Consider the following 25,564-nt stretch of genomic DNA (forward strand, 5'->3'; position numbering starts at 1 on the left):
TCTATAGTCCTAAGTTCAACATATAAATAGCATTAAGCTAAGCTGTATTATCCTTAGGGAATACAAGATTTTGGATCAAAAGAAGCCATTTTAGACCAAAGTATGTAAGTGCATCAAGATTTAAAATATCTAAGTAATGTTTAATTTCAATACATTTTAATATGCACCTTACCATGTAAGGTAATATATTCACAGTCCCAGGGATTCAGGTCTATGGAATCGACCTGGGGACCATAATTCTGATGACCACATATCTGAAACTAAGGCTTTCCAGCTGGAGTACCTGCTTCTTATAGTAGACCCAGGTGAGGAACAGAGAGTAGAAAACTCTTTATTCACAAGAGTCCACTTCAAAGCCCAGAAGGATAAAATTTATTTGCTAAATCTTATAATCATCACATAGCAATAAATACATTCTCCTATCCAATATCTATTACCAAAAAATGTGGAAACTAGCTTTTTGTTCAGTCATTCAGTCATGTCTGACTCTTTACGACTCCATGGACTGCAGCACACCAGGCTTCCCTGCCTTTCACCATCTCCCAGAGCTTGCTCAAACTCATGTCTGTTGAGTCTGATCACATGCAAATTATAATTACAAAGTCGATACTCAGGATAAGGCATTATATATGTTTGATAGTAACTGTGTGACATGAGATTCCAAGTAAGTTTTGTGTATATATATAGGATAGAGTTACTAAGCAGGGGGGGAAGCAAATTGGACAGCTAGACTTTTGAGGTTTTGTACCAGTTCTACAAACTAACTTCGTGACTTTGAACAAATCATTTAAGAAACAATGGTCTTGGATTTCCTTGATGGTACAGTGGTTAAGAATGTGCCTACCAATGCAAGGGACACATGTTCGATCCCTGGTCCAGGAAGATCCCACATGCTGAGAGACAATTAAGCCCATGTGCCACAACTGCTGAGCTACGGGTGCTACTACTGAAGCCCATGCATCTAGAGCCCGTGCTCTGCAACAGGAGAAGTCGTCACAATGAGAAGCCTGTGAACTGCAACCAAGAGTAGCCCTTGCTCACCACAACTAGTGAAAAGCCCAGGAGCAGCAAAGAAAACCCAGTGCAACCATAAATAAATATTTTTTTAAAAAAAGAAATTCTAGTCTGAATTTTATCATGAAGCTGGATATTTTGTTAGTTTGACATCCAGGTGATGATTGTAACTTAAAGTAATTTATATTTATGTAAAGTAAAATGGCAGATAAGCCATAGATCAATTTATTAAAAATATTTCTTAAAAAAAATATTTCTTCATAGGAGAGTTATAATTTTTATTATTAAAATTTCTACCATTATCCAAAAGATAAGAGCTAAAAAATGCTGATATGGCTGTAGAAAAATGGGGAAACTTGTGCACAGTTGGTGGTAATGTAAATCGGCACAGCCACTATGGAAGCTGGTATGGAGTTTCCTCAAAAACTTAAAAATAGAACCACCATTTGATCCAACAGTTCCAATCCTAGGTATTGGTTCAAAGGAAATAAAATCATTATCTCAAATATATCTGCACTCCTATGTACATTTCAGAATTATTTGCAATATCCAAGACATGGAAACAGCCTAAATGTCCATCAACAGGTAAATGAATAAATAAAATGTTACATACATATATATATATATATATATATATATATATCACATTGGAATTTATTCAACCATAAAAAAGGAGGAAATCCTGCCATTTGCGATAACATGAGTAGATTTGCAAGCATTACACTAAGTAAAATAACTCAAACAGTGAAAGGCAAATACAGTATAATCTCATTTATATGTGGAATCTAAAAACAAACAAAAGCTCAGAGAACAGATTGATGGTTATCAAAGTAGGGGGGCTGTTGATGGGCAGACAAAATGGGTGAAGTTGGTCAAAAGGTACAAACTTCCAGTTATAAGATAAGTTCTAAGAATGTACTTATTGTACAGCATCAACCCTGAATACTCATTGGAAGGACTGATGCTGAAACTGAAGCTTCAATACTTTGGCCACCACATGTGAACAGCCGACTCATTGGGAAAGACCCTGATGCTGAGAAAGATTGAAGGCAAAAGAAGAAAGAAGGCACCAGAGGATGAGATGGTTGGATGGCATCACCAATTCAATGGACATGAACTTGGATGAACTCTGGGATGGTGAGGGACAGGGAGGCATGGCATACTGCAACCCATGGGGTCGCAAAGAGTAGGACACGACTCAATGACTGAACAACACCAACAATGGAGACTATAGCTAATACCATATTGTACACTTAAAAGTTGCTAAAACAGTGTATCTTAAAAGTTCTCTTTATAAGAAAAAGAAATGTGTTAACTGTATGGTGATGGATGTTCAATAGACTTACTGTGGTGATCATTTCACAATATACACATAAATCAAATTATGTTGTACACCTAAGATGAATACAATATTACATGTCAATTGTATCTCAATGTTTTAAAATTTCTGTGAAGTATTTTTCATTTCTTCGTAGAAAACTCACTAATTTTATTCTTCAAAAAGAAGTTTACAAAAGAAAAAGTAATTTGCAAGTTTACAAATTGATTCCTTAACAAACAAAACAGAACTTGTTGTATAAAAGTTCAACATCTCAAGATTCACATATATCCTAAGGCAAAACAGATGGTTATCAAAATTTCTTCCTTAAGAAGGCAACTTCTTCCTAAGAATAAATCCTGCATGAGAGTTTACCCATCCTTTTGTTCCTGTGGTGAATTCTGACACTAATCACTCTTCCTCTGACAACAGTCACAGCCGGTCCCCTTTGCTCCAGTTCACAGCATCTATTTCCCAGTGCACAAGTGATTGCACAAAACGTATTTTTAGTGAAACACACATGTGCTTTGGTACAAGAGGTGATGTCAGCTATTACTTGGACCCAAAACCCAAATAATGTAAACAACATTTGCTGAACATAGTTAAAAGTGTCTGTATTAACAGAATCTCAGATTTTCCCTGAAAGAGATTCATAGCTTAAAAGCTCTTTCAAACCAGTTAATCTCACAAGCTACCATTTTCCATTACTTGCTTTAATTTCAAACTATCTAAATGCAGTTAATAACTTTGTTTGGTTGAACTATTACAACCCCTTAAAAAGTAGTTTGTGTTTCCTAGTAATTGCTGCTTATATTCAGAGAGGTAGAAAAGGACAGGAATTTATGTTGTCCATTCTATTTCCATATGTATATCCATGCTATTTCTTTTATGTCTATTTGAGAATATTTCAAGAAGCAGAAATCATCTCTATCTCTTATATCACAGAGCATAGTACTCTGCACATTGTGGTTGCACCATAAATTTCATTGATTGTAAACTTTATTAATAAAATTTATGGATCTCAATAGAGTACATAGCAAAGTAGAAAACAATTCAGTTCATAACAATCCTAATACCCATTAGTTATTACCCAAAGCCTTATGTTAATTCTTTTCTGTCTGGTTGCCACATTTTTTAAATCAATTTTGTTCAGGTATAATTTACAATTAATTGTACCCATATTAAATATTGATGAATTTCAACAAATGCATACATCCAAAGATAATCTCCACCAGTATAATAAAAAATATATGTCTATATGTGTTTGTATACATGTCAATAGAAATACATATATATTATGTGCACGTGTGTGTGTAAATTTGGGAGAGAGTATTTTTTATGTAAAATTCTTTGAGTTTGGGGACCAGTATAGACTCGTGTAACCATCTCCCCAATTGAGATACTAAATAATTTCATTCCTCTAAAAAAATTCCCTCCTGCTACCTCTTCACAGGCTAGTCCTTCCCAGACCCTTAACCCCTAACAGCCACTGATTTCTTCTCTATCTCTATAGTTTTGCCCTGTCCGTAATGTCATTTATTAGTAAATGCAATTAAATAGCATCTAGTGTTCTGAAACTTTTCACTAGTACAATGCCTTTGAGATTAATTTGTGTTGTATGTATCAATAGTTCGTTCTTTTTATTCTTAAGCAGTATTCTGTGCCATTGAGTCAGTGATGCTATCTAAACAAATGGCTGACTCAGTGGCATAGATGGAAGTACCATAGTTTATGCACTGGCCCATTGAAAGTCACTTGGGTTGTGTTTGGTTCTTGGCAATTATGAATAAACCTGCTGTAAACTTTTTTGTACAGTTTTTTGCACGAGTATAAGTTTTCATTTCTCTAGGGAAAAACATGGGAAAGGGGTTGCTGGGTCATACTAAATGTATGTTTACATTTATAAGTAATTGCTAAGTTATTTTCCATGGTGACTGGGATGTTTTGCATTTCGCAGCAGTAATGTGAGAGTCCCAGTTACGCACATTCTTAGTAGTGCTCGGTAGTGTTAAGGGGCCTTTTGTTTTTGTTTTAGTTTTTTGTTTGTTTGTTTCTTTAGTCATTCTAATCAGTGTGTTGTAGTTTTAACATACATTTCCCTAGTGGCTAATGATGTTGAGCATCTTTTACTTATTTGCTATCTGCATTCAGGTCTTTTGCCCATTTTTTCACTGGGTATTTGCTTTCTTGCCATCAAGTTTTGTGAGTTCTGGATACATTATTTTGTCAGATATATGATTTGCAAGTGTTTTCTTCCAGTCTATTCTTTATCATCCTCCTTTGCAGAGTAAATATTTTTTAACTTTGATGAAATTCAATTTATCCATTTTTTGGAGAGATCATGCTTTGGTGTTGTCTCTGAAAACTGTTTCCAGACCCAAGATCAAGAAAGTTTTCTTCTATGTATACTTCTGAAATCTTGATAATTTCATGTTTATACCAATGATCTATCTCGAGTTAACTTTAGTGTAAGGTGTGAAATTAGGATATTTTAAAATATGGATATCCAGTTATTCCAATACCATCTGTTGGAAAAAGTACCCTTTCTTCATTGAATTGCCATTGCACCTTTGTCAAAAATCAACTGACTATATATCTGTGCATCTATTTTCTGACTCTATTCTGGTCCATTAATCAATGACTCCATTGTTTCACCAGTATGACTCTATTCTGATTACTGTGGCTTTATCATACGTCAAAATCAGGTACTATCATTCTTCTAATTCATTTTTTTTTTTCAGAATTGTTCTGTTACAGTTCCTGCATCTTTACATGTAACTTTAGAATAATCTCATCTGTATCTACAAAATATCCTTATTGGATTTTTATTTTAATTCATTTAAATCCATATATCAGTTTGAGAAAAACTGGTTTCTTAAGTATATCAAGTCTTCTAATCCATGAATATGGTATCTCTTTTCACTCAATTGGTCTTTCTTTTTTATTGAGTGTTTTTTAGCTTTAGTGTATAGATTCTGTACATGCTTGCAGTTAGAATTACCCTAAATTATTATTATGGAACTATTTAAAATTGTATAGGTTTTTTTTCAGTTTACAATTGAACAATTGAAACTTGCTAGTGTATAGAATCAGAGAAGGCAATGGCACCCCACTCCAGTACTCCTGCCTGAAAAATCCCATGGACTGGTAGGCTGCAGTCCATGGGGTCGCTAAGAGTCAGGCACGACTGAGCGACTTCACTTTCACTTTTCACTTTCATGCTTTGGAGAAGGAAATGGCAACCCACTCCAGTGTTCTTGCCTGGAGAATCCCAGGGACGGGGGAGCCTGGTGGGCTGCCATCTCTGGGGTCGCACAGAGTCAGACATGACTGAAGCGACTTAGCAGCAGCAGCAGTGTATAGAATTACTGACTGCCACATATTGTAGTGGAAACTATAGGATGGTGACTGGAATCAAAACCATTTCACGTGAGGACAGTTGAAATTTCATCAAAGAAATGGATAAATTTGCTTTCCAATAGAAGATAGATTATCATAGTTGACTTCAAACATTTGAAAAACTATGAGTAACTTTAGGAGTCATGCATTTATTTTACAGAGTTAAAGTCTGAAATTAGTGACAAAGTTGGCATTTCCACTACCTAACACATTTAAGAATTAATCTGTTGCAAACTGGAACTCTCCAAGGAAAAAGATCTGTGAATATTTTTTCATAGTTTTTTCTATCAGAAGTCAGCCAAACTAAATAGCCTATTTATTTCTAAGCTTTTAGAAACATGTCCTCTGAGATTCCTGGGTCTGCATTTTGGTGTCTGGTTAATTTGTGGGGGAATTCTCAGTCATTGTTGCAAATATTTCTTCTTCTTTCTCACTTTCTTCTCCTCTGATATTTCTATTGCACATACATTATGCCTTTTGTTGTTGTCCTTGGATATTCTGTTCTGTTTTTTTTTTAATTGTTCTTTGTTCTTTTTGCTTTTGGCGTTTTGAGGATTCTATCGATATCTCTCTAGCTCAATCTTTCATATCTTTGGAAAGATAGTCCCAACCAAAGATTGTTAATACCTTTGCTCACAAGACTTGGAGAAACACTAGAGACTCATGGAGAATTGCCTTGTAAAAGAGAAAGAAGGAAGGACAAAAAGAAGAGAGAGAGGAAGGAAGAAGGAAAAAGAGTCAGGGAGAGAAGAAAGAGAGAAAAGAAGGGAGAGAAAGATTTTCATACACATTCCAAAGGAAACAAATTACCTCCAGAGGTAAAAGTTGCCTAAATTAAGCTTGTTCATATGCATTAAAGGGCTTCTCTGGTGGCTCAGAGGGTAAATAATTCACCTGCAATCCAGGAGACTTCGGTTCTATCCCTGGGTTGGGAAGATCCCCTGGAGAAGGAAATGGCAACCCACTCCAGTATTCTTGTCTGGAGAACCCCTGGACAGAGGAGCCTGGTGGGCTACAGTCCATGGGGTTGCAGTCAGACATAACTGAGCAACTAAGCATAGCACATATGCATAAAAGACTTACTGTTAGACCAGAAAGCAATATTGTACAACTCTATTTGTATATTTGAATAAGAAGAAAATTTAAAGATAATGGGCTATTTGAGAAGATTGCTAGAAATATTTTCATCTTCACCTCCATGACCCAGTCCCATTTCTGATTATATTATCTCAGATACATTCCATGATAGGAGCCTCTCTCCATCTCCGATTTTTGCAAAGAATAATAATACAACTGTCCTAAAAGCTTTTGAGATGCAAGCTTAACTCTAAACTGCGTTTATTCTAGAATGTAAGCAAAATTGAGCATATTTTGAGGCCTGATGGAAATAAGACTAAAGAGGTCTATTTAGGAAGAAAAATGAATAGAGAATGAAGGAGCTATATATAAGTGGCATATTTTGTCCAGTCAATGGATACGAAGCCAATGGTATTAGCAGTGACAAGACAACCTTGGCACAAATATTAGTACCACCTATCCAGTATGGCCAGGCAGTATCAGTGTACACTTGCCCCAGAACCAGCAGAGATGACACGCGCACTAGGTCTTATCTAAGTATTGCACAAAGAAGACTCCCCAGCAAAGCAAAGTAAGTGAAGTGAAAGCCACTCAGTTGTGTCCAACTCTTTGCAACTCCATGGATGGACTGTAGTCCTCCAGGCTCCCCTGTCCATGGAGTTCTCCAGGCAAGAATACTGGAGTGGGTTGCCATTTCCTTCTCCAGGGGAGCAAAGTAAAAGAGGAGGCAAATAATAACAGATGACTTCTCACATGTAAGCCACTTTTCACAGGAATGTCAAAGAGACAAATGTACATGCAGAGTGAACAGTGGCAGAGCCAGAGAAATGTTTCTTATTTATAATTGTTTTATTTACCCATTTTGCCTCCTAGATTGGAGTAACCTGAGAAACATGGTTTGCTTTCAAAAAAGTGACTTCATTTCTGAACACCAACATCTTTCTTTAAGTTATTCACTATACATTTTATTCCTATACATTGTAAAAGAGAGATATTAAACATTAGATCAAGCTTGTTACTTCTGTTAGATTATTTATATCTTTAGTGATTTTTAATACACTATTTTAATTTTTTAAATTTCTTTTTATTATTTATTTTTGGCTGCACTGGGTCTTTGTTGGTGCCCATGGACTGTCTTTTGTTGCGCGAATGGGGGCTTCTCCTCGTTGCAGTGTGCAGGTATTTCATTGTGGTGCCTTATCCTGTTGTGGAGCACAGGCTGCCGGCATGTGGGCTCAGTAATTGTAGCACACAGATTTAGTTACTCCAAGCCATGTGAAATCTTCCCTGACCAGGGATCGAACCGGTGTCCCCTGTGTTGGCAGGCAAAGTCTCATCCTCTGTGCCACCAGGGAAGAGCAATATGCTTTATTTTTGAGAGCAGTTTTCCGTTCACAGCAAAACTGAGGGGAAGGTACAGAGTTTTCCCATATACGTCCTGCTCCCACACATGCACAGCCTCCCTCATTATCATCCCCACCAGGGTGGTATATTTGTTATAATTGCTGAAGACAGATATCTTTTAAAGACAAACCTAGAATTAACCTTGTGACATTCTTTCTCCCCTCAAGCAAACATTCGTAATTCTTAGATACAGAAACACATAATTTTATGTGTTACATATTTTTTAAATCAATGTAAGCACCTATATCAACATATATCAGAAATCTCAAACATAAAACAAATGTATTCACATAGTTAAAATTCTATCTGCAGCTCCCTCCTCTGTTCACTCTCTTGAAATGCAGTTTCCCTTCTGCCTTTTAAAAATAGGTCATGTAGGCAGTATTGTTTTATTACCAAAATTCCAAGGGATTTTCTCTGGACAACTCCATGTCTAAAAACTAGCATTTTCCTTTTTGATAACTTAAGCAGCTACAATATCAAGACAAGGAACCCAGATTCAATTGCACAGATTATTTGAATTCCTCTCATCAAAACCTCAGCATCTATTTTAATCATAAGATAGTTTTCAAGCCTGTAATATTTTTTGTTTAAACTGGAAATTGGCCCGTATCACTCAGACCTTGTTTTTCTAAGCTGATTGTGTCACAGAACTTGCACGTAGCTCTGTACTTTCTTATGGAATGAATATACCGCAATGGCTGATCCAAAATTTCTCACAGTAACGTTTAAGGCAATAAGCAAGGATAGTCCTTTGGGACACTTTTGAGTTGGGTGTGCTGGTATCACCACAGCATCAGCGACACGGCTTGTCATCTTGCCATGAGGAAGAAACTCTATCTTGTTCAGTAAAAATAATGATGAGTGTATCATTGTTGAGCATTTTTGTGTTGAATGGAGAAACGAATGTTTACAACTATCTCCCAGATTCCTGCTGCCTTCAGGATAAGGACAAAACCCTTCATGATTGAACTCTTGGTTCTCAAGGGCCTTTCTAACTGTAACTCTGGAGAAGTACACTAGTTTCTGTCCTGCGAAGCAGAACTACTTGTTCCCAGGACAGTTCTGGGACATTCCAGAACACATTTACAATGTCTTGCTTGACTACCAAAATAGACAATGACCATGTTATGGATAGATTTTACTAAATTAATTTTCTGAGGGAAAACTCATTCCAAAGTTCATGTTAGACACCTCTCTAAACATCAGTATGTGTCAGGGAAAGCTATGTTATGCCAAAGTTGCAAATAATCCTATACTCTAAGTGACTGAAAAAGCTTGAGGCTAGTTTTTCTCACTCACAGAATATGTCCACAGCTGGTCAACAAGGAGGGCTTTGTGGGGAACAGTTACCCTCAGGCCGACCACAACCAAGCTGATGGGAAGATCTCATCCAGAATATGCCGGTCACAATGACAGAGGGAAAAGAGAACAGCAGAGCACATTCTGGCTCCTAAATGTCTGTCTGATAGTGCCACAGGATGTTTTTGCTCAATCGCTAAGTTGTGTCTGACTTTTTGCGACTCAATGGACTGCAGCTCTCCAAATTTCTCTGTCCTTCACCATCTCCAGAGCTTGCTCAAACTCATATCCATTGACTCAGTGATGCCGTCCAATCATCTTGTTCTCTTGTCTCCTCCTTCTCCTCCTGCCTTCAATCTTTCCCAGAATCAGGCTCTTATCCAATGAGTCCGCTCTTCACATCAGGTGACCAAAGTATTGGAGTTTCAGCCTCAGCATCAGTCCTTCTGGTGAATATTCAAAGTTGATTTCCCTTAGAATTGACAGGTTTGATCTCCTTGCTGTACAAGGGACAATCGAGAGTCCACAATTCAAACATCAATTCTTTGGCGCAAAGCTTTCTTTATAGTCCAATTCTCACATCCGTACAAGACTACTGGGAAAACCATTGCTTTGTTTATATGAAACTTTGTCAACAAAGTTATCTCTCTGCTTTTTAATACACTGTCTAGGTTTGTTATAGCTTTTCTTCTAAGGAGCAAGCGTCTTTTAATTTCATGGCTGCAGTCACCATCTGCAGTGATTTTGGAGTCCAAGAAAAGAAAATCAGTCACTGCTCCACTTTTTCCCCTTCTATTTGTCATGAAGTGATGGGACCAAATGCCATTATCTTAGTTATTAAATGTAGAATTTCAAGTCAGCTTTTTTACTCTCCACTTTCACCCTCATCAAGCTCTTTATTTCCTCTTCTACCATTAGAATGGTATCATCTGCATATCTGAGGTTGTTGAAAGCCTGGCATTTATCATGATGTACAGTGCACAGAAGTTAAATAAGCAGAGTGACAACATACAGCCTTGTAGTACTCCTTTCCCACTTTTGAACCAGTCCGTTGTTCCATGTAAGGTTCTAACTGTTGCTTCTTGACCTGCATACTAAGTTCTCAAGAGACAGTTAAGGTGGTCTGGTACTCCCATCTCTTTAAAAAATTTCCATAGTTTGTTGTGATCCACACAGTCCAAGACTTTAGCGTTGTCAATGAAGCAGAAGTAGAGGTTTTTATGGAACTCCCTTGCTTTCTCCATGATCCAACAAATGTTGGCAATTTGATCTCCTGGTTCCTCTGACTCTTCCAAATCCAGCTTGTACATATGGAATTTCTTGGTTCACATATTGCTAAAACTGAGCTTGAAGGATTTGGAGCATAATCTTGCTAGCATATGAAATGAGTGCAGCTATACAGTAGTTTGAGCATTCTTTGACATTGTCCTTTGGAATTGTAATGAAAACTGACCTTTTCCAGTCCTGTGGCCACTGCTGCATTTTCCAAATTTGCTGGCATATTGAGTGCAGCACTTTCAAAGCATCAACTTTTAGAATTTGAAATAGCTCAATTCAAATTCTATCACCTCCACTAGCTTTGTTCTTAACAGTGCTTCCTAAGGCCAACTAGTTCACACTCCAGGTTTTCTGGCTCCAGGTAAGTGGGCACACCATTGTGGTATCCAGGTCATTAAGACTATTTTGTATAGTTCTGTGTATTCTTGCCACCTCTTCTTAATGTCTTCTACTTCTGTTAGGTTCTTACCATTTCTATGCCCATTGTGCCCATCCTTACATAAAATGTTCCCTTGATATCTCCAATTTTCTTGAATAGATCTCTAGTCTTTCCCATTCTATTGTTTTCCTCTATTTCTTTGCATTATTAACTTTAAAAGGCTTTCTTATCTCTCCTTGCTATTCTCTAGAACTCTACATTCAGTTGGGTATATCTTTCCCTTTCTCCCTTGCCTTTCACTCCTCCTCTTTCCTAAGCTATTTGTAAAGCCTCCTCAGACAACCACTTTGTCTTCTTACATTTCTTTTTCTTGAGGATGGTTTTGGTCACTACCTCCTGTACAATGTTGTAAACCTTCATTCATAGTTCTTCAGATACTCTGTCTATCAGATCTAATCCCTTGAATCTATTTGTCACTTCCAGTGTATAATCATAAGGGATTTGATGTAGGTCATACCTGAATAGTCTAGTGGTTTCCCCTACTTTTTTCAATTTAAGCCTGAATTTTGCAGTAAGGAACTCATTATCTGAGCCACAGTCAGCTCCAGGTCTTGTTTTTACTGACTCTATAGAGCTTCTCCATCCTTGGGTGCAAGAAACATAATTGATCCAATTTCAGTATTAACCATCTGGTGATGTCTATGTGTAGAGTCATCTCTTGTGTTGTTGGAAGAGGGTGTTTGCTATGACCAGTGCATTCTCTTAGCAAAACTCTGTTAGCCTTTGCCCTGCTTCATTTGTACTCCAGAGCCTAACTTACCTGTTATTCTGGGTATCTCTTGACTTTTTACTTTGCATTCCAATCCCCTGTGATGAGAAGGACATCTTTTTTTGGTGTTAGTTCTAGAAGGTGTCATAGCTCTTCATAGAATCGGTCAATTTCAGCTTCTTGATCATTAATGGTTGGAGCATAGACTTGAGTTACTGTAATATTGAATAATTTGCCCTGAAAATGAATCAAGATCATAGTTTTTGAGATTGCACCCAAGTACTGCATTTCAGACTCTGTTGTTGACTATGAGGACTACTCCATTTCTTCCAAGTGATTCTTGCCCACAGTAACAGATCTAATGGTCATCTGAATTAAATTCACCCATTACTGTTCATTTTCATTCCCAAGATCTCAATGTTCAGTCTTGCCATCTCCTGCTTGACTATGACCAACTTACCTTGATTCATGGGTCTAATATTCCAGGTTTTACTGGAATAGACTACTTTCATCACCAGACTTTACTTTCATCACCAGACAATATCCACAACTCCAGCGTCATTTCTGCTTTTGCCCAGGCACTTCATTCTTTCTGGAGCTATTAGTAATTGCCATCCACTCTTCCCCAGTAACATATTTGGACACCTTCCAACCTGGGGGCAACTCATCTTTCAGTGTCATATCTTTTTGCCTTTTCATAGTGTTCATGGTGTTCTCCAGACAAGAATACTGGAGTAAGTTGCCATTTCCTCCTCCAGTGAACCAAGTTTTGTTAGAACTCTTCACTGTGACCCGTCTGTCTTGGGTGACTCTGCACGACATGGCTCATAGCTTCTTCATTGAGTAATATAAACCCCTTCATCATGACAATGTTGTGATCCAGGAAGAGGAAAATATTCTTAGACAAGAACAAAAGGTTAAGATAATACTTAAAAGTAGTTCATGTTAATCAATTGCAGTATCTTCCCACATTGCAGTGCTGTGCAGCAAAGATGATCAACACCACCACATACAAATATGCGCAAACCTCACAAGTACATTCAACAAAAAAATCTATTCAGAAAACTACATAAAGTTTAAATACAAACAGACTCAAGTGACAATGGAAAAAAGGAGATTATCTTGTGGAGGATGGAGGTAATATTGACTGATGGGCTGGCTTCTGAGCTGCTTGTAATGTTGGTTTTCAATCTGGGTGTGAGTTTCAGAAAAGTATTCTCTTTGTGAAAATGTATTACGCCATATACTTGTGATATTGCCCTTTTCTATATGGATATTACATTTTATACTTCATTATCTTCATTATACATTAGACTTCAATGAAAAGAAAGGAAAATATGTCCTCATCTGTTGAAACTCAGTGAAAAACAGATCCCACTCTCTAGAGACATTTTCACCACCCAACTCAGAGAGATTTTCATTTATCCTCTACCCAGGACAAATGAAACTCCCTCAGGAAATAAACAGCACCTGATAAACTCACAAGGAAAAAATTAAAAACATTCAGATATGATCAATACCAACTGTTGTATTGATAACAGTATATGGTAAACATGTTTCCATTTCCCAAAAAGAATACCATAAAAGCCTATTGATCAATGAAAATCTAAGTTTACTAGAGTTACTCTGGTAAGGAAAGACAGAAACTGGACAGTCTGAGTGATAACTCAGAAGAAGAAAATCAAGACAAGATAAATATAGGATTTTAGGGCCCGAGCTAGGTGATTTTAAAATGAGTCTTGGAGGGCAGGGAACTGGTTGGGATTGGGTAAAGTTTATGACTTAATCGTTATGGGTTAATGAACACAAAGAAACTAAGTCTTAAAGCTAGTTCTTGATAAATAAGCCATTTTCATTTTCATCACTTTCAATTGTGTCAAATTTATATTCTTGTTGAGAAAGTCTTTGATTAAAGTACAGATTATTCTTGTAATAGAAACTTTCATCAATTATTGTTTTTTCCTCCTCTTCTGGATTGTGCAGACAAGTGAAGAATTTGGTTCATTCAAAACTTTAGCTCAGCATAAAATAAATTTTTCTCTTAAGTAACTGTTATTTTGAGTCTCTGCTACATGTAGCCAAACCTAACCTTTACAAAAAATCCAATAAAATATTTGCAAACATTATGGGTCAAATTATATAAGGCTTTATTGAAAGACATTAAGTCAGACCTCAATGGTATTTTACAACCCATTTTCTTCTACACTTTGTTTTTGTCACTCAATGGTTTTTTACATTTTTCCATTGACAAGTGTTTTTTGGAACCTGTGCCGTAGAGGATATCACACATGGCCACAGGAGACAAACACAGCATGTTCCTTGCTTGTATAGAATTAAACTGGACACAACTTGAATGCCCATAAATAGATTAAAAGATTCAATATTTTAAAAGTTAATTATCCCCAAATTATTCTATAAATACAATAAAATTCCAATTCCAATTCAAAAAGAGTTTTTAGTGCAATTAACAAATTAATTATAATGTACAGGGAAAAGCAAGGGCCAAGAATAGCCAAGTCAGTGGTTTTTTTTGAAAAGAAAAGAACAAGTTAGGGAGACTTCTCTTTCTAAACATGAAGGCATATTATAAATCTTTAGAACTGACACAGTGAATGCTAACTATGAAAGTTACAGTTTTATTAAATGACACAGGAAAGGCAAGAAATAAGAACTAGATCCACACATACAGGAAAGTCTGATCTTGGAAGAAGAGGCATTGCAGATTAGTCATTAAATAAAGATCTAACAATAATTGCTAATGGGATAATCTGTAACATGTACAGGTGGGGCAGGAAGATCCCCTGGAGGAGGGCATGCCAATCCACTCCAGTATTCTTGCCTGGAGAATCCTATGGACAGTGGAGCCTGGCAGGCTACAGTCCATAGGGTCGCAAAGAGTCAGACATGACTGAAAGAACTTACTATGCACACACTGGTGGGAAGTCTCAAATTGTAACATATCCTTCCTACTTATTCTATAGATTCATATACTTTTAACTGATTCCAACAGGATTATCCAAGTAAATTTTTCTTAAAGAATACATCCATGCACACATACCAATACACACACCAAACTATAAAAATGATTTATAAATTTAGCTCTACTAAAATTTAGGATGTCTTTACATGAGAAGATAATATAAATAAAATTAGTAAACCAGCCAAAAATTAGAATAGATTTTCAATATACATAAATGATTGCTATATAAAGTAAACTAAAAAGTCTTATAATCAAAAGTAAAAGATAAATAATGAAAAGAAAACTATAACAAATATGGACAATTTACAGAAGAAGAACACACAAAAAAGCAGTAAATATATTGAAATATATCTTACCCTCACTATTAACCAGGGAAACAATAATTAAAACAGCAGAATGTCATTTTAACCATTACATAGGTAAAATTTTCAGAGCCAAATCAAATCTTTACCACTTGGTAATTAAAATTCCATGCACACTCTCTCTTATAACCACTACTAAATTAAGTAAAAAGCCTAAATGGCAAAGAGCAAAAACAGTATTCTTTCAAAGTATGACCAGTGTTGTAGAGGAAAATTAATATATTTCCACGGTTTTATTATTAAGAAGGAATGATAAAAATTTTAAACCAGCTTTTCAACTGAAGAAAGAAAAAAAGGTCAACAAGCAGGATAACAGAAGGAAGAAAATAATTTTTAAATGCACAATCTAGTAACTGCAAAATAGAAAAACAGAGCTGATAAACACATCCAAAGATGGTAGGAAAGGGAAGGGAAAGCAAACAGTAAAATAATAAAATCAAATATAAAAACTTTAAAAACCTAATGCAGTAGAAAAACAAAAATATGAAACTGGGAATGAGAGAAGGGATATATCTGAAAATTTTTGAATACCACTGAGATAAAATGTTCTCTCAGAAAATTCAAATTTCCAGAACAGACTCAAGAATTGTTTAAAATACGAATAAACCAATGAAATATTATTAAAAATCACCTTCAAAAATAGATCTGGGGCAATAAATATTACTGAAAGTGCAGTCAAACTGGCAAGGACTAGTATTACCTATGTTACTTATGCTCAAGAAAAGCTGAACTGCTTTCTAACCCATTTGAAGTAGCACCTAGCAATAACCTTAATGTAAAGTAAACATAGCGTAGTTTCTAAAAATAAACCTCAAACTCCTGAATGTGCAGTATTAATTTAAAGTGTCTATCCTGTTGGAAAAGTTCAGGGTGTGATAATAGACATACAAATGTGTGAAGTTGATGAATTTAAGAAAATATGTACAAGCTACCAAGCCTTTGTGATGACAGACACAGAAAAGGCACCTGTGGTTGCCAAGGGGAAGGGGGAGGTGGGAGAGGGATGGACTGGGAGCTTGGGATTAGCAGATACAAACTAGTATATATAGAATGGATCAACAAGAGCCTACTGTGTAGCACAGGGCTGTTGTTCAGTTGTTCAGTCCTGTCTGACTCTTTGCAACCCCATGGACTGCAGGATACCAGACTTCCCTACCTTCACTATCTCCAGGAGTTTGCTTAAACTCATGTCCATTGACTCAGTGATGCCATCCAACCACCTCATCCTCTGTGGCCCCCTTTTCCTCCTGCCCTCAATCTTTCCCAGAATCAGGGTCTTTTCCTATGAGTCGGCTCTTTGCATCAGGTGACCAAAGTATTGCAGCTTCAGCTTCAGCATCAGTCCTTCCAATGAATATTCAGGATCAATTTCCTTTAGGATTGATTGGTTTGATCTCCTTGCAGTCCAAAGAGCTCTCAAGAGTCTTCTTCTCCAGCACCACAGTTTGAAAGCATCAACTCTTAGGCACTCTGCCTTGCCATATGGTCCAACTCACATGACTACTGGAAAACCATAGCTTTGACTAGACAAACTATATTCAATATCCTGTGATAAACTAGAATGGAAAAGAATATGAAAAGTGTATATGTGTGTGTGTGTGTGTGTGTGTATATGTGTATATATATATAGATATAGATAGATAAGGGCAAGAATCCCTTAGAAGAAATGGCATAGCCATTACAGTCAACAAAAGAGTCTGAAATGCAATACTTGGATGCAATCTCAATAACAACAGAATGATCTTTGTTCATTTCCAAGGCAAACCATTCAATACCACAGAATCCAAGTCTATGCCCTGACCAGTAACACTGAAGAAGCTGAAGTTGAATGGTTCTATGAAGACCTACAAGACCTAGAACTAACACCCAAAAAAGATGTCCTTTTCATTATAGGGGACTGGAATGCAAAGTCAGAAGTCAAGAAATACCTGGAGTAACTGGCAAATTTGGCCTTGGAATACAAAATGAAGCAGGTCAAAGGCTAACAGTTTTGCCAAGAGAATGCACTGGTCACAGCAAACACCCTCTTCCAACAACACAAGAGAAGACTCTACACATGGACATCACCAGATGGTCAATACCAAAATCGGACTGATTATATTCTTTGCAGCCAAAGATGGAGACCCTCTATGCAGTCAGCAAAAATAAGACCGGAAGCTGACTGTGGCTCAGTTCATGAACTCCTTATTGCCAAATTCAGACTTAAATTGAAGAAAGTAGGGAAAACCACTAGACTATTCAGGTATGACCTAAATTAAATCCCTTACGATTATACAGTGGAAGTGAGAAATAGATTCAAGGGTTTAGATCTGAATGACAGAGTACCTGAAGAACTATGGATGGAGGTTCATGACACTGTACAGGAAGCAGTGATCAAGACCAACCCCAAGAAAAAGAAAGGCAAAAAGGCAAAATGGTTGTCTGAGGTGGTCTTACAAATAGCTGTGAAAAGAAGAGAAGCAAAAAGCAAAGGAGAAAAGGAAAGATATACCCATTTGAATGCAGAGTTCCAAAGAATGGCAAGGAGAGATAAGAAAACCTTCCTCAGTGATCAATGCAAAGAAATAGAGGAAAACAACAGAATGGGAAAGACTAGAGATCTCTTCAAGAAAATTAGAGATACCAAGGGAACATTTCATGCAAAGATGGGCTCAATAAAGGACAGAAATGGCATGGACCTAACAGAAGCAGAAGATATTAAGAAGAGGTGGCAAGAATACACAGAGGAATTATACAAAAAAGATCTTCATGACCCAGATAACCATGATGGTATGATCACTCACCTAGAGCCAGACATCCTAGAATGTGAAGTCAAGTGGGCCTTAGGAAGCATCACTACGAACAAAGGTAGTGGAGGTGATGGAATTCCAGTTGAGCTATTTCAAATCCTAAAAGTTGATGCTGTGAAAGTGCTGCACTCAATATGCCAGCAAATTTGGAAAGTCCAGCAGTGGCCACAGGACTGGAAAAGGTCAGTTTTCATTCCAATCGAAAAAAAAGGCAATGCCAAAGAATGTTCAAACTACTGCACAATTGCACTCATCTCACATGTTAGCAAAGTAATGCTCAAAATTCTCCAAGCCAGACTTCAACAGTATATGAACCATGAACTTCCAGATGCTCAAGCTGGATTTAGAAAAGGCAGAGGAACCAGAGATCAAATTGCCAGCATCTGCTGGATCATCAAAAAAGCAAGAGCGTTCTAGAAAAATATCTACTTCTGCTTTATTCATTACGCCAAAGCCTTTGACTGTGTGGATCACAATAAACTGTGGAAAATTCTGAAAGAGATGGGAATACCAGACCACCTGACCTGTGTCTTGAGAAATCTGTATGCAGGTCAAGAAGCAACAGTTATAACTGGACATGGAACAACAGACTGGCTCCAAATCAGGAAAGGAGTACATTAAGGCTGTATATTGTCACCCTGCTTATTTAACTTATATGCAGAGTACATCATGAGAAACTCCGGGCTGGATGAAGCACAAGCTGGAATCAAGATTGCCAGGAGAAATACCAATAACCTCAGATATGCAGATGATACCACCCTTATGGCATAAAGTAAAGAGGAACTAAAGAACTTCTTGATGAAAGTGAAAAAGTTGGCTTAAAACTCAACATTCAGAAAACGAAGATCATGGCATCTGGTCCCACCACTTCCTGGCAAATAGAGGGGGAAACAATGGAAACAGTGACAGACTTTATTTTGGGGGGCTCCAAAATCACCGCAGATGGTGACTGCAGCCATGAAATTAAAAGATGCTTGCTCCTTGGAAGAAAAGTTATGACCAACCTAGACGGTATATTAAAAAGCAGAGTCATTACTTTGTCAACAAAGGTCCGTCTAGTGAAAGCTATGGTTTTCCAGTGGTCATATATTCGAAAGTTGGACTATAAAGAAAGCTGAGCACCGAAGAATTGATGATTTGGAACTGTGGTGTTGGAGAAGACTCTTGAGAGTCCCTTTCACTGCAAGAAGATCCAACCAGTCCATCCTAAAGGAAATCAGTCCTGAAATTTCACTGGAAGGACTGATGCTGAGGCGGAAACTCTAATACTTTGGCCTCCTGATGCAAAGAACTGACTCATTTGAAAAGACCCTGATGCTGGGAAAGATTGAAGGCAGGAGGAGAAGGAGACAGAGAATGAGACAGTTGGATGGCATCACCAACTCGATGTACATGAATTTGAGTAAACTCCAGGAGTTGGTGATGGACAGGGAGGCCTGGCGTGCTGCAGTCCATGGGGTCACAAAGAGTCAAACACGACTGAGCGACTGAACTGAACTGAACTGAGTATTCCTGAAATCTTGATAAACTTGGAGAATTCTGGTCAGGTATCACAAGAAATTTGTATTTGTGACCATCTAAAAATGAACGTGTACTATTTCTCGGGTCGTTAGTAGAAGGTATTAGGGCCGTAGAGCTAATTTACTATTATTTTGTTGATTAATGGCTCTTCCTTTTGCAAACAGAAAATTTCATCAAATAGTTTTTACACTTTCTTTAGTTTAATTCATCTCATGTTCCTTTATACCCTCCCTCCCATATTTTTTCTTCCCAGATCTGGTTCCCTATACCTGGAGCTTCCAATCTCAGAAGATATTTACCTTTTCTCTTCTTCTCTATCACTTCTCTTTCTTTTCTTTCTTTCTCTTTCCCTCTCCCTCTTTCTCCATCTACCAATCCCAACCTGAGGAATTACAGCAATTCACAAAAAAGTAGTCCTCAGCTACAGCTCAACTATTAAAAACAAAGAGAAAAGAAAATGAATACTGCTATACTTAGATCAATTAAAAGCTTCCTTCATTTGTAACCTAAATACATAACAAAAACATAATCAAATTGTACAGTCATTGGTAGTTTGAAGTAAAACAACACTTTCATTTGCCTGCTCTTCCTCTCTACTCAACAAAAGTTTAACTCCATATTATATCTTTTATACTGTTCTGAATAGTAAAACCATTAGTATATTTTACACTGGATGTTTTACTTACTTATAAAATAAATTCTTAGTATCTTTAAATGATTGTTTTTCCCACAGAAAAGATGGGCCAAACAAATTGTATGTAAAGCAACTGTCATATTTCCAAGAGATCACCAGAATAATCTGATAATTAAGAAAGACAAAGTTTAGTACATCTACCACAATACAGGATAGCAACACTTTGACAAAGGCTTAATAGCCTTAGAAGGAGAATAGAAGGTGATGTTCATAGGATATGGGAGTCTGAGTACAAATGGCTTCGGATAGCTCTTGCAAAGCAGAGAACTTTTGTTTTGGGGATTGGGCAGAATTTCTGACATAATAGTTCAGAGTTGGCGGTACGGTGATCAATTCGTCCTTGGTTTCCCTGGACTTTCCCAATTTTAGCTTGAAAATCCCACATGCCTGTGTGTATTCAAGTCACATCATAGCAATTAAACTTAATTTTTTCATATTTTTATTGTGGCAAGGTATATATAATAGGAAGTGGGCTTCCCTGGTGGCTCAGACAGTAAAGAATCTGCCTGCAATGTAGGAAACCAGGATTCAATCCCTGGGTCAGGGAGACCCCCTAGAGGAGGGTATGGGAACCCACTCCAGTATTCTTGCCTGGAGAATCCTGTGGACAGAGAAGCCTGGTGGGCTACAGTCCCTAAGAGTCACAAAGAGTGGGACACAACTGAGCGAATGTGCACAGATGCACATATATGACATTTGCCATTCTTTGGGGCTTCCCTGATAGCTCAGTTGGTAAAGAATCCGTCTGCAATGCAGGAGACCCCAGCTCGATTCCTGGGTCAGGAAGATCTGCTGGAGAAGGAATAGGCTACCCTACCCACTCCAGCATTCTTAGGCTTCCCTTGTGGCTCAACGGATAAAGTATCCGACTGCAATGCAGGAGAGCTGGGTTCAATCCCTGGGTTGGGAAGATCCCCTGGAGAAGGGAAAAACTACCCACTCCAGTATTCTAGCCTGGAGAATTCCATGAACTATACAGTCCATGGGGTTGCAAAGAGTCGGACACGACTGAGGGACTTGCACTTTCACTTTCAAACATTTCTTAATGTATGAGTGGGAATCACATTCACAATGTTGTGCCACTGCTGCTGCTGCTAAGTCACTTCAGTCGTGTCCGACTCTGTGCGATCCCATAGACGGCAGCCCATTAGGCTCCTCTGTCCCTGGGATTCTCCAGGCAAGAGTACTGGAGTGGGTTGCCATTACCACCACTTAATTTTTTTAATGGAAATTTATGTTCATTCGTTTTTCAATACAGCCGGCTGGGGCTGGGGATCACATGTTGAACAGAAATTTTCCTAGTTCATACCTTCATCTGGCCTTCAGGAACCAAGGTGCTGTTTTGGTTTTTTTTCTTGGCAATCAAATAAGGTGAAGTCTTTCTGTACATCGGAAGGTAAGCAGGATTGAAAAGAGCCTTGGATACCCTGCAGAGGTCAGGGAGCAGCACGAGAGAAGGTGAGATCTTCCAGAGCCCAATTCCAGGATCCACGCCAGGGAGGATTCCAGCACTCCCCGAGGGGCGGAGCCTACGGCAGGGCGGGACAGAGAAGCCACAGAGGTTGGGCGGGGTCAAGGGCGGGGCCTGAGCTGGGCGATGGGCGGGGCGGATAAGCCATGGGCGGGTCCGTTTCTGGTGACTCCCTCCCGCCGCGCTTGGGCCTGCTCCGGAAGCCAACAGGACTGCGGCGCAGAAAGGCAGTCTAGTCCCTGGCCCATCTCCATGTTGGTGGTGACCTGAGAGGAAGCCTAAGTGGGATGCGGCTGACGCGGAAGCGTCTCTGCTCGATTTTCATCGCCGTGTACTGCCTCTTCTCGCTCTACGCCGCCTACCACGTCTTCTTCGGGCGCCGCCGCCGGACGCCGGACGCGCCTTTGCGGGGCCTCAGGAAGGGGGTTGTCCCGGTGCGGGAGAGGCGCGGCCGAGGTAGGACACCGGACTGCGGCCTCTCTTCTCGGCTGCGCGCCGGGTCTCGGGGCTGAGGGATGGTAGGGACCGGGATAGCTGAGCCACGCTGCCACCAATCCCGCTCTCGGGTCCAGGATGGCTCCGGGGCGCACTTCTCCTCTTCCAGCTCTCGGTAGCCACCCCAGGCCTCGGGATTGGAGGATATAGGAACGCTTAGGTCCTCGCCCAAATCTCACATGGTGTCGCCACTCCCCACCCCTGGGGCTAACAGGTGCACACACTTTTAAAAACACATCTTGAATATCCAAGACGTTGTCACAAAATGCCAGATTCTCTGGAATGCCGCTGGCTTAAAGACATCTATTTCCATATTGAAACAAAAGTGAAAAGTGAAGTCGCTCAGTCGTGTCCGACTCTTTGTGACCTCATGGACTGTAGCCTACCACGGTCCTCCGTCCATGGGATTTTCCAGGCAAGAGTACTGGAGTGGGTTGCCATTTCCTTCTCCAGAGAATCTACCTGACCCTGGAGTGGGTTGCCATTTCCTTCCCGACCCTGGAGTGGGTTGCCATTTCCTTCCCGACCCTGGAGTGGGTTGCCATTTCCTTTTCCAGAGAATCTTCCCGACCCAGGGATCGAACCCCGATCTCCCGCATTGTAGGCAGACGCTTTACCGTCTGAGCCACCAGAGAAGCCTATTGAAACAAAGAGCCTTCTCTAATCCTGCGGTGACTTCGGAAGACTAGAGTGCTTTATCTCCAAGTTTTGATCCCTTCTTTGTATTTTGTTGACCCATGTCAGGATCGGACTCAGGCTTATTTCTTTCTTTCAGAATTTTGCACAATAGTATCTGAAACTGTTGGACACTTTTCATGTTGAAGTCAAGTTTTATGTATAGTTTGCGTAACATATATACAATCTATATAGAATTGGCAAAAGTTAAACTTGTAATAATACATATTACTGTACCCAGTTATTTTAGAAGGCATTTTGGGGAGCCTAACATTTTGTTAACATTTTATTTCAAGTTCTTTTGGGGTAATGGTTCAATCAAAATTAAGTTCTGATTTCCTTTTTAAAATTTTTATTGTGTGTTTAACCTGTTCAAATTCTCTTGCTTAATCTCTTTGAAAAATTGAAGTTAGGATGCAGGTAAAACTCCTTGACTTTCCAGGTGGCCGAGTGGTGAAGAATCCACCTGCCAATGCAGGAGATGTGGGTTGGAACCCTGGATAGGAAAGATCCCCTGGAAAAAAAAAAAAAAGTAGCAGCCACTACAGTATTCTCACCTGGAAAGTCCATGGACAGAGAAGCCTGGCAGGCTATAGTCCATGGGGATGCATAAGAGTCGTACACTACTTAGCGACTAAACAACAACATCTAATTTAAATGGCTTGAATTTATCTATAACTGATGCTCTGCCTTATTGATAACACTTGTTACTCTTTTTATAACACAGAACAATCTACTTTGAGAAGTGAAGAATGGAACCCTTGGGAAGAAGATGAAAAAAATGAACAACAACACAGACTTAAAACTAGCCTTCAGATAGTAAATAAGTCCACAAAAGAGAAAAAACTCTTCCATGTACAAATCTGGGGCAAAGCTGCCATTGGTAAGTTAATGTTTAAAGCTAAGATATGTAAAAGCATCATATAAAACCACTATTAATACATTTAAAGTCTATTTCATCATTTGTTAAGATACCATGATGCATTTTTTTCACTTTTTTTCAAGATTCTATTTCTATTTTTATTAGACAACATCTGTGTAAACACACACAAACATACGCATGTGCACCGGTCTTTAGCAGAGCACAGCTTTATTTGTAGACACAAAAAGTCGGTTGTGTGAACATCATTATATTAAAATGCCTATGTCAGCTGAATTTTCATGGAACTATGTGTTTATTAGACACTTGGTGCACAAGTGTAAGATGTGGCCTCTGACCTTAATGGCCAAACAAGTTTAGGAAACATTGAACTAAACAAAGTTAAACAAGGTTCTTTGTTGCAGAAACTTTGTCAGAGGTTTTAATATGCCAGTGTTCATCATGAATGCCTCGGAAGGGGATATAGTATGTAGTTGATTAAACTTGATTGCCCACTAAAACACTTTTGCTCTGAGTATCATGAGAGTATAGTGTTCCAAATTATACGATATGCTCAGTTAGAGAATGGGACCCTCAATGACAAGAGTCAGAAAGAACTTAGTCAATTAGAAGTGAGTTTTTTGGCCATTAAACATGAGTTAAATATATGTACAGTAAGGGATATGGATAAAAGGTACCAGGTGAAAGGAAAGTTAACAGTAGTGCCTGACCCTTAATGTTTCATAAATTCATAAACATTTGCATACATATACTCCAGTGTTCTTGCCTGGAGAATCCCAGGGATGAGGAAGCCTGGTGGGCTGCCGTCTATGGGGTCGCACAGAGTTGGACATGACTGAAGCGACTTAGCAGCAGCAGCAGCAGCAGCAGCATACAGCCTTGAAAATTACTGATCTCTAAAGTTCAAGTACCCAGACGCAGACCTCTAATCATCAAGTTCTAGCAATTCTTTTCTCTGTTAGAATCTGTCATATTAATTTCTTTCTTTAAATTCCTCGTTCCACTTCCTCGTTCTAGTTTTTAATTAAATATACTTCTTAACAGTTTTCATGTTTCTAGACTTTTCTGATTTCAATCTAATAGGTACAAACTGGTCAGATGAGATTTATCAAGCATTGCATTCATCAGCCTATTCCCCAGGCACAGTCATAGGATACCAGTTACAGAAATTCCCATTCAAAAGGGAGAAAATGGAAGAAGAATGGAGTCACAGGTTTAAGCATCTTTGATACCCAACCACGCAGACTCCATTAGGTTTCAAGCCCTGGGAGTGAGTAATCTATGGCTCAAACGTTCTTTCTGGATTTTTCAGCTCCGTGCTTGAGAAGTCATCCTTCCATTTTCAGGAAGGTTAGCATGTGTTTGCAGCCCAGTAGCTTTATCAGCCTGTTTCCTGCTGTTAGGATTTTCCAATAAGCTTGTTTCATTTCAACTCTCTCTCTGTCCCTTTTAGTCCAAGTTGGCAGTGTTTCTATTAATATAACGTTCTCAAGAACCATGTCAGTCTCCCATATGTATGACATAAAGATTCGCTTTATTAGACAAGAGTTCCTCCACAGGTGTTTCCTGGATAACCCCATCTATTTCTAGCTTCTGCTGATAATGGCTAAGAAAATCTACAAATCAACACCTAATATTAAAAACAAAACAAAACAAAACCCTCTATGTGATTGAATATTCTGACCAGACATTAGCAAAAGGATGTGAGCTACATCTTTAGTCTTCCATTTTCAGGAAGGTTAGCATGCTTTCTTGAC

The 25,564-nt window shown here is 38.5% G+C and overlaps 1 protein-coding gene and 1 long non-coding RNA gene across 6 annotated transcripts in view; one reads left to right on the forward strand and one right to left on the reverse strand.

Annotated features, from left to right (window-relative positions):
- LOC129650693 (uncharacterized) overlaps positions 1-21,816 on the reverse strand; it is a 76,502-nt gene extending 54,686 nt beyond the window's left edge. The window contains exons 1-5 of one of the 5 annotated variants that reach the window (XR_008713937.1): positions 21,596-21,744; positions 19,892-20,024; positions 12,401-12,838; positions 11,992-12,177; positions 7,778-8,148 (exon numbers count right to left, since the gene is read on the reverse strand). This is a non-coding gene — a long non-coding RNA (uncharacterized LOC129650693). Of the gene's footprint in view, positions 1-7,777; positions 8,149-11,991; positions 12,178-12,400; positions 12,839-19,891; positions 20,025-21,595 lie in introns of those variants that run through there. The other 4 variants (XR_008713946.1, XR_008713939.1, XR_008713954.1 and 1 more) reach the window with 4 other exon arrangements.
- An 84-nt stretch (positions 21,817-21,900) lies between these two features.
- The window catches only part of RXYLT1 (ribitol xylosyltransferase 1), a 30,859-nt gene continuing 27,195 nt past the window's right edge, over positions 21,901-25,564 (forward strand). Inside the window, exons 1-2 of the mRNA XM_055579433.1 lie at positions 21,901-22,213; positions 23,655-23,810. Of these exons, the coding sequence (XP_055435408.1) occupies positions 22,045-22,213; positions 23,655-23,810 (325 nt within the window). The 5' untranslated portion in view covers positions 21,901-22,044. The remainder of the gene's footprint in view (positions 22,214-23,654; positions 23,811-25,564) is intronic.

The sequence above is a fragment of the Bubalus kerabau genome, chromosome 1 (genome assembly GCF_029407905.1).
Source record: "Bubalus kerabau isolate K-KA32 ecotype Philippines breed swamp buffalo chromosome 1, PCC_UOA_SB_1v2, whole genome shotgun sequence".
NCBI classification, from domain to species: domain Eukaryota; kingdom Metazoa; phylum Chordata; class Mammalia; order Artiodactyla; family Bovidae; genus Bubalus; species Bubalus kerabau.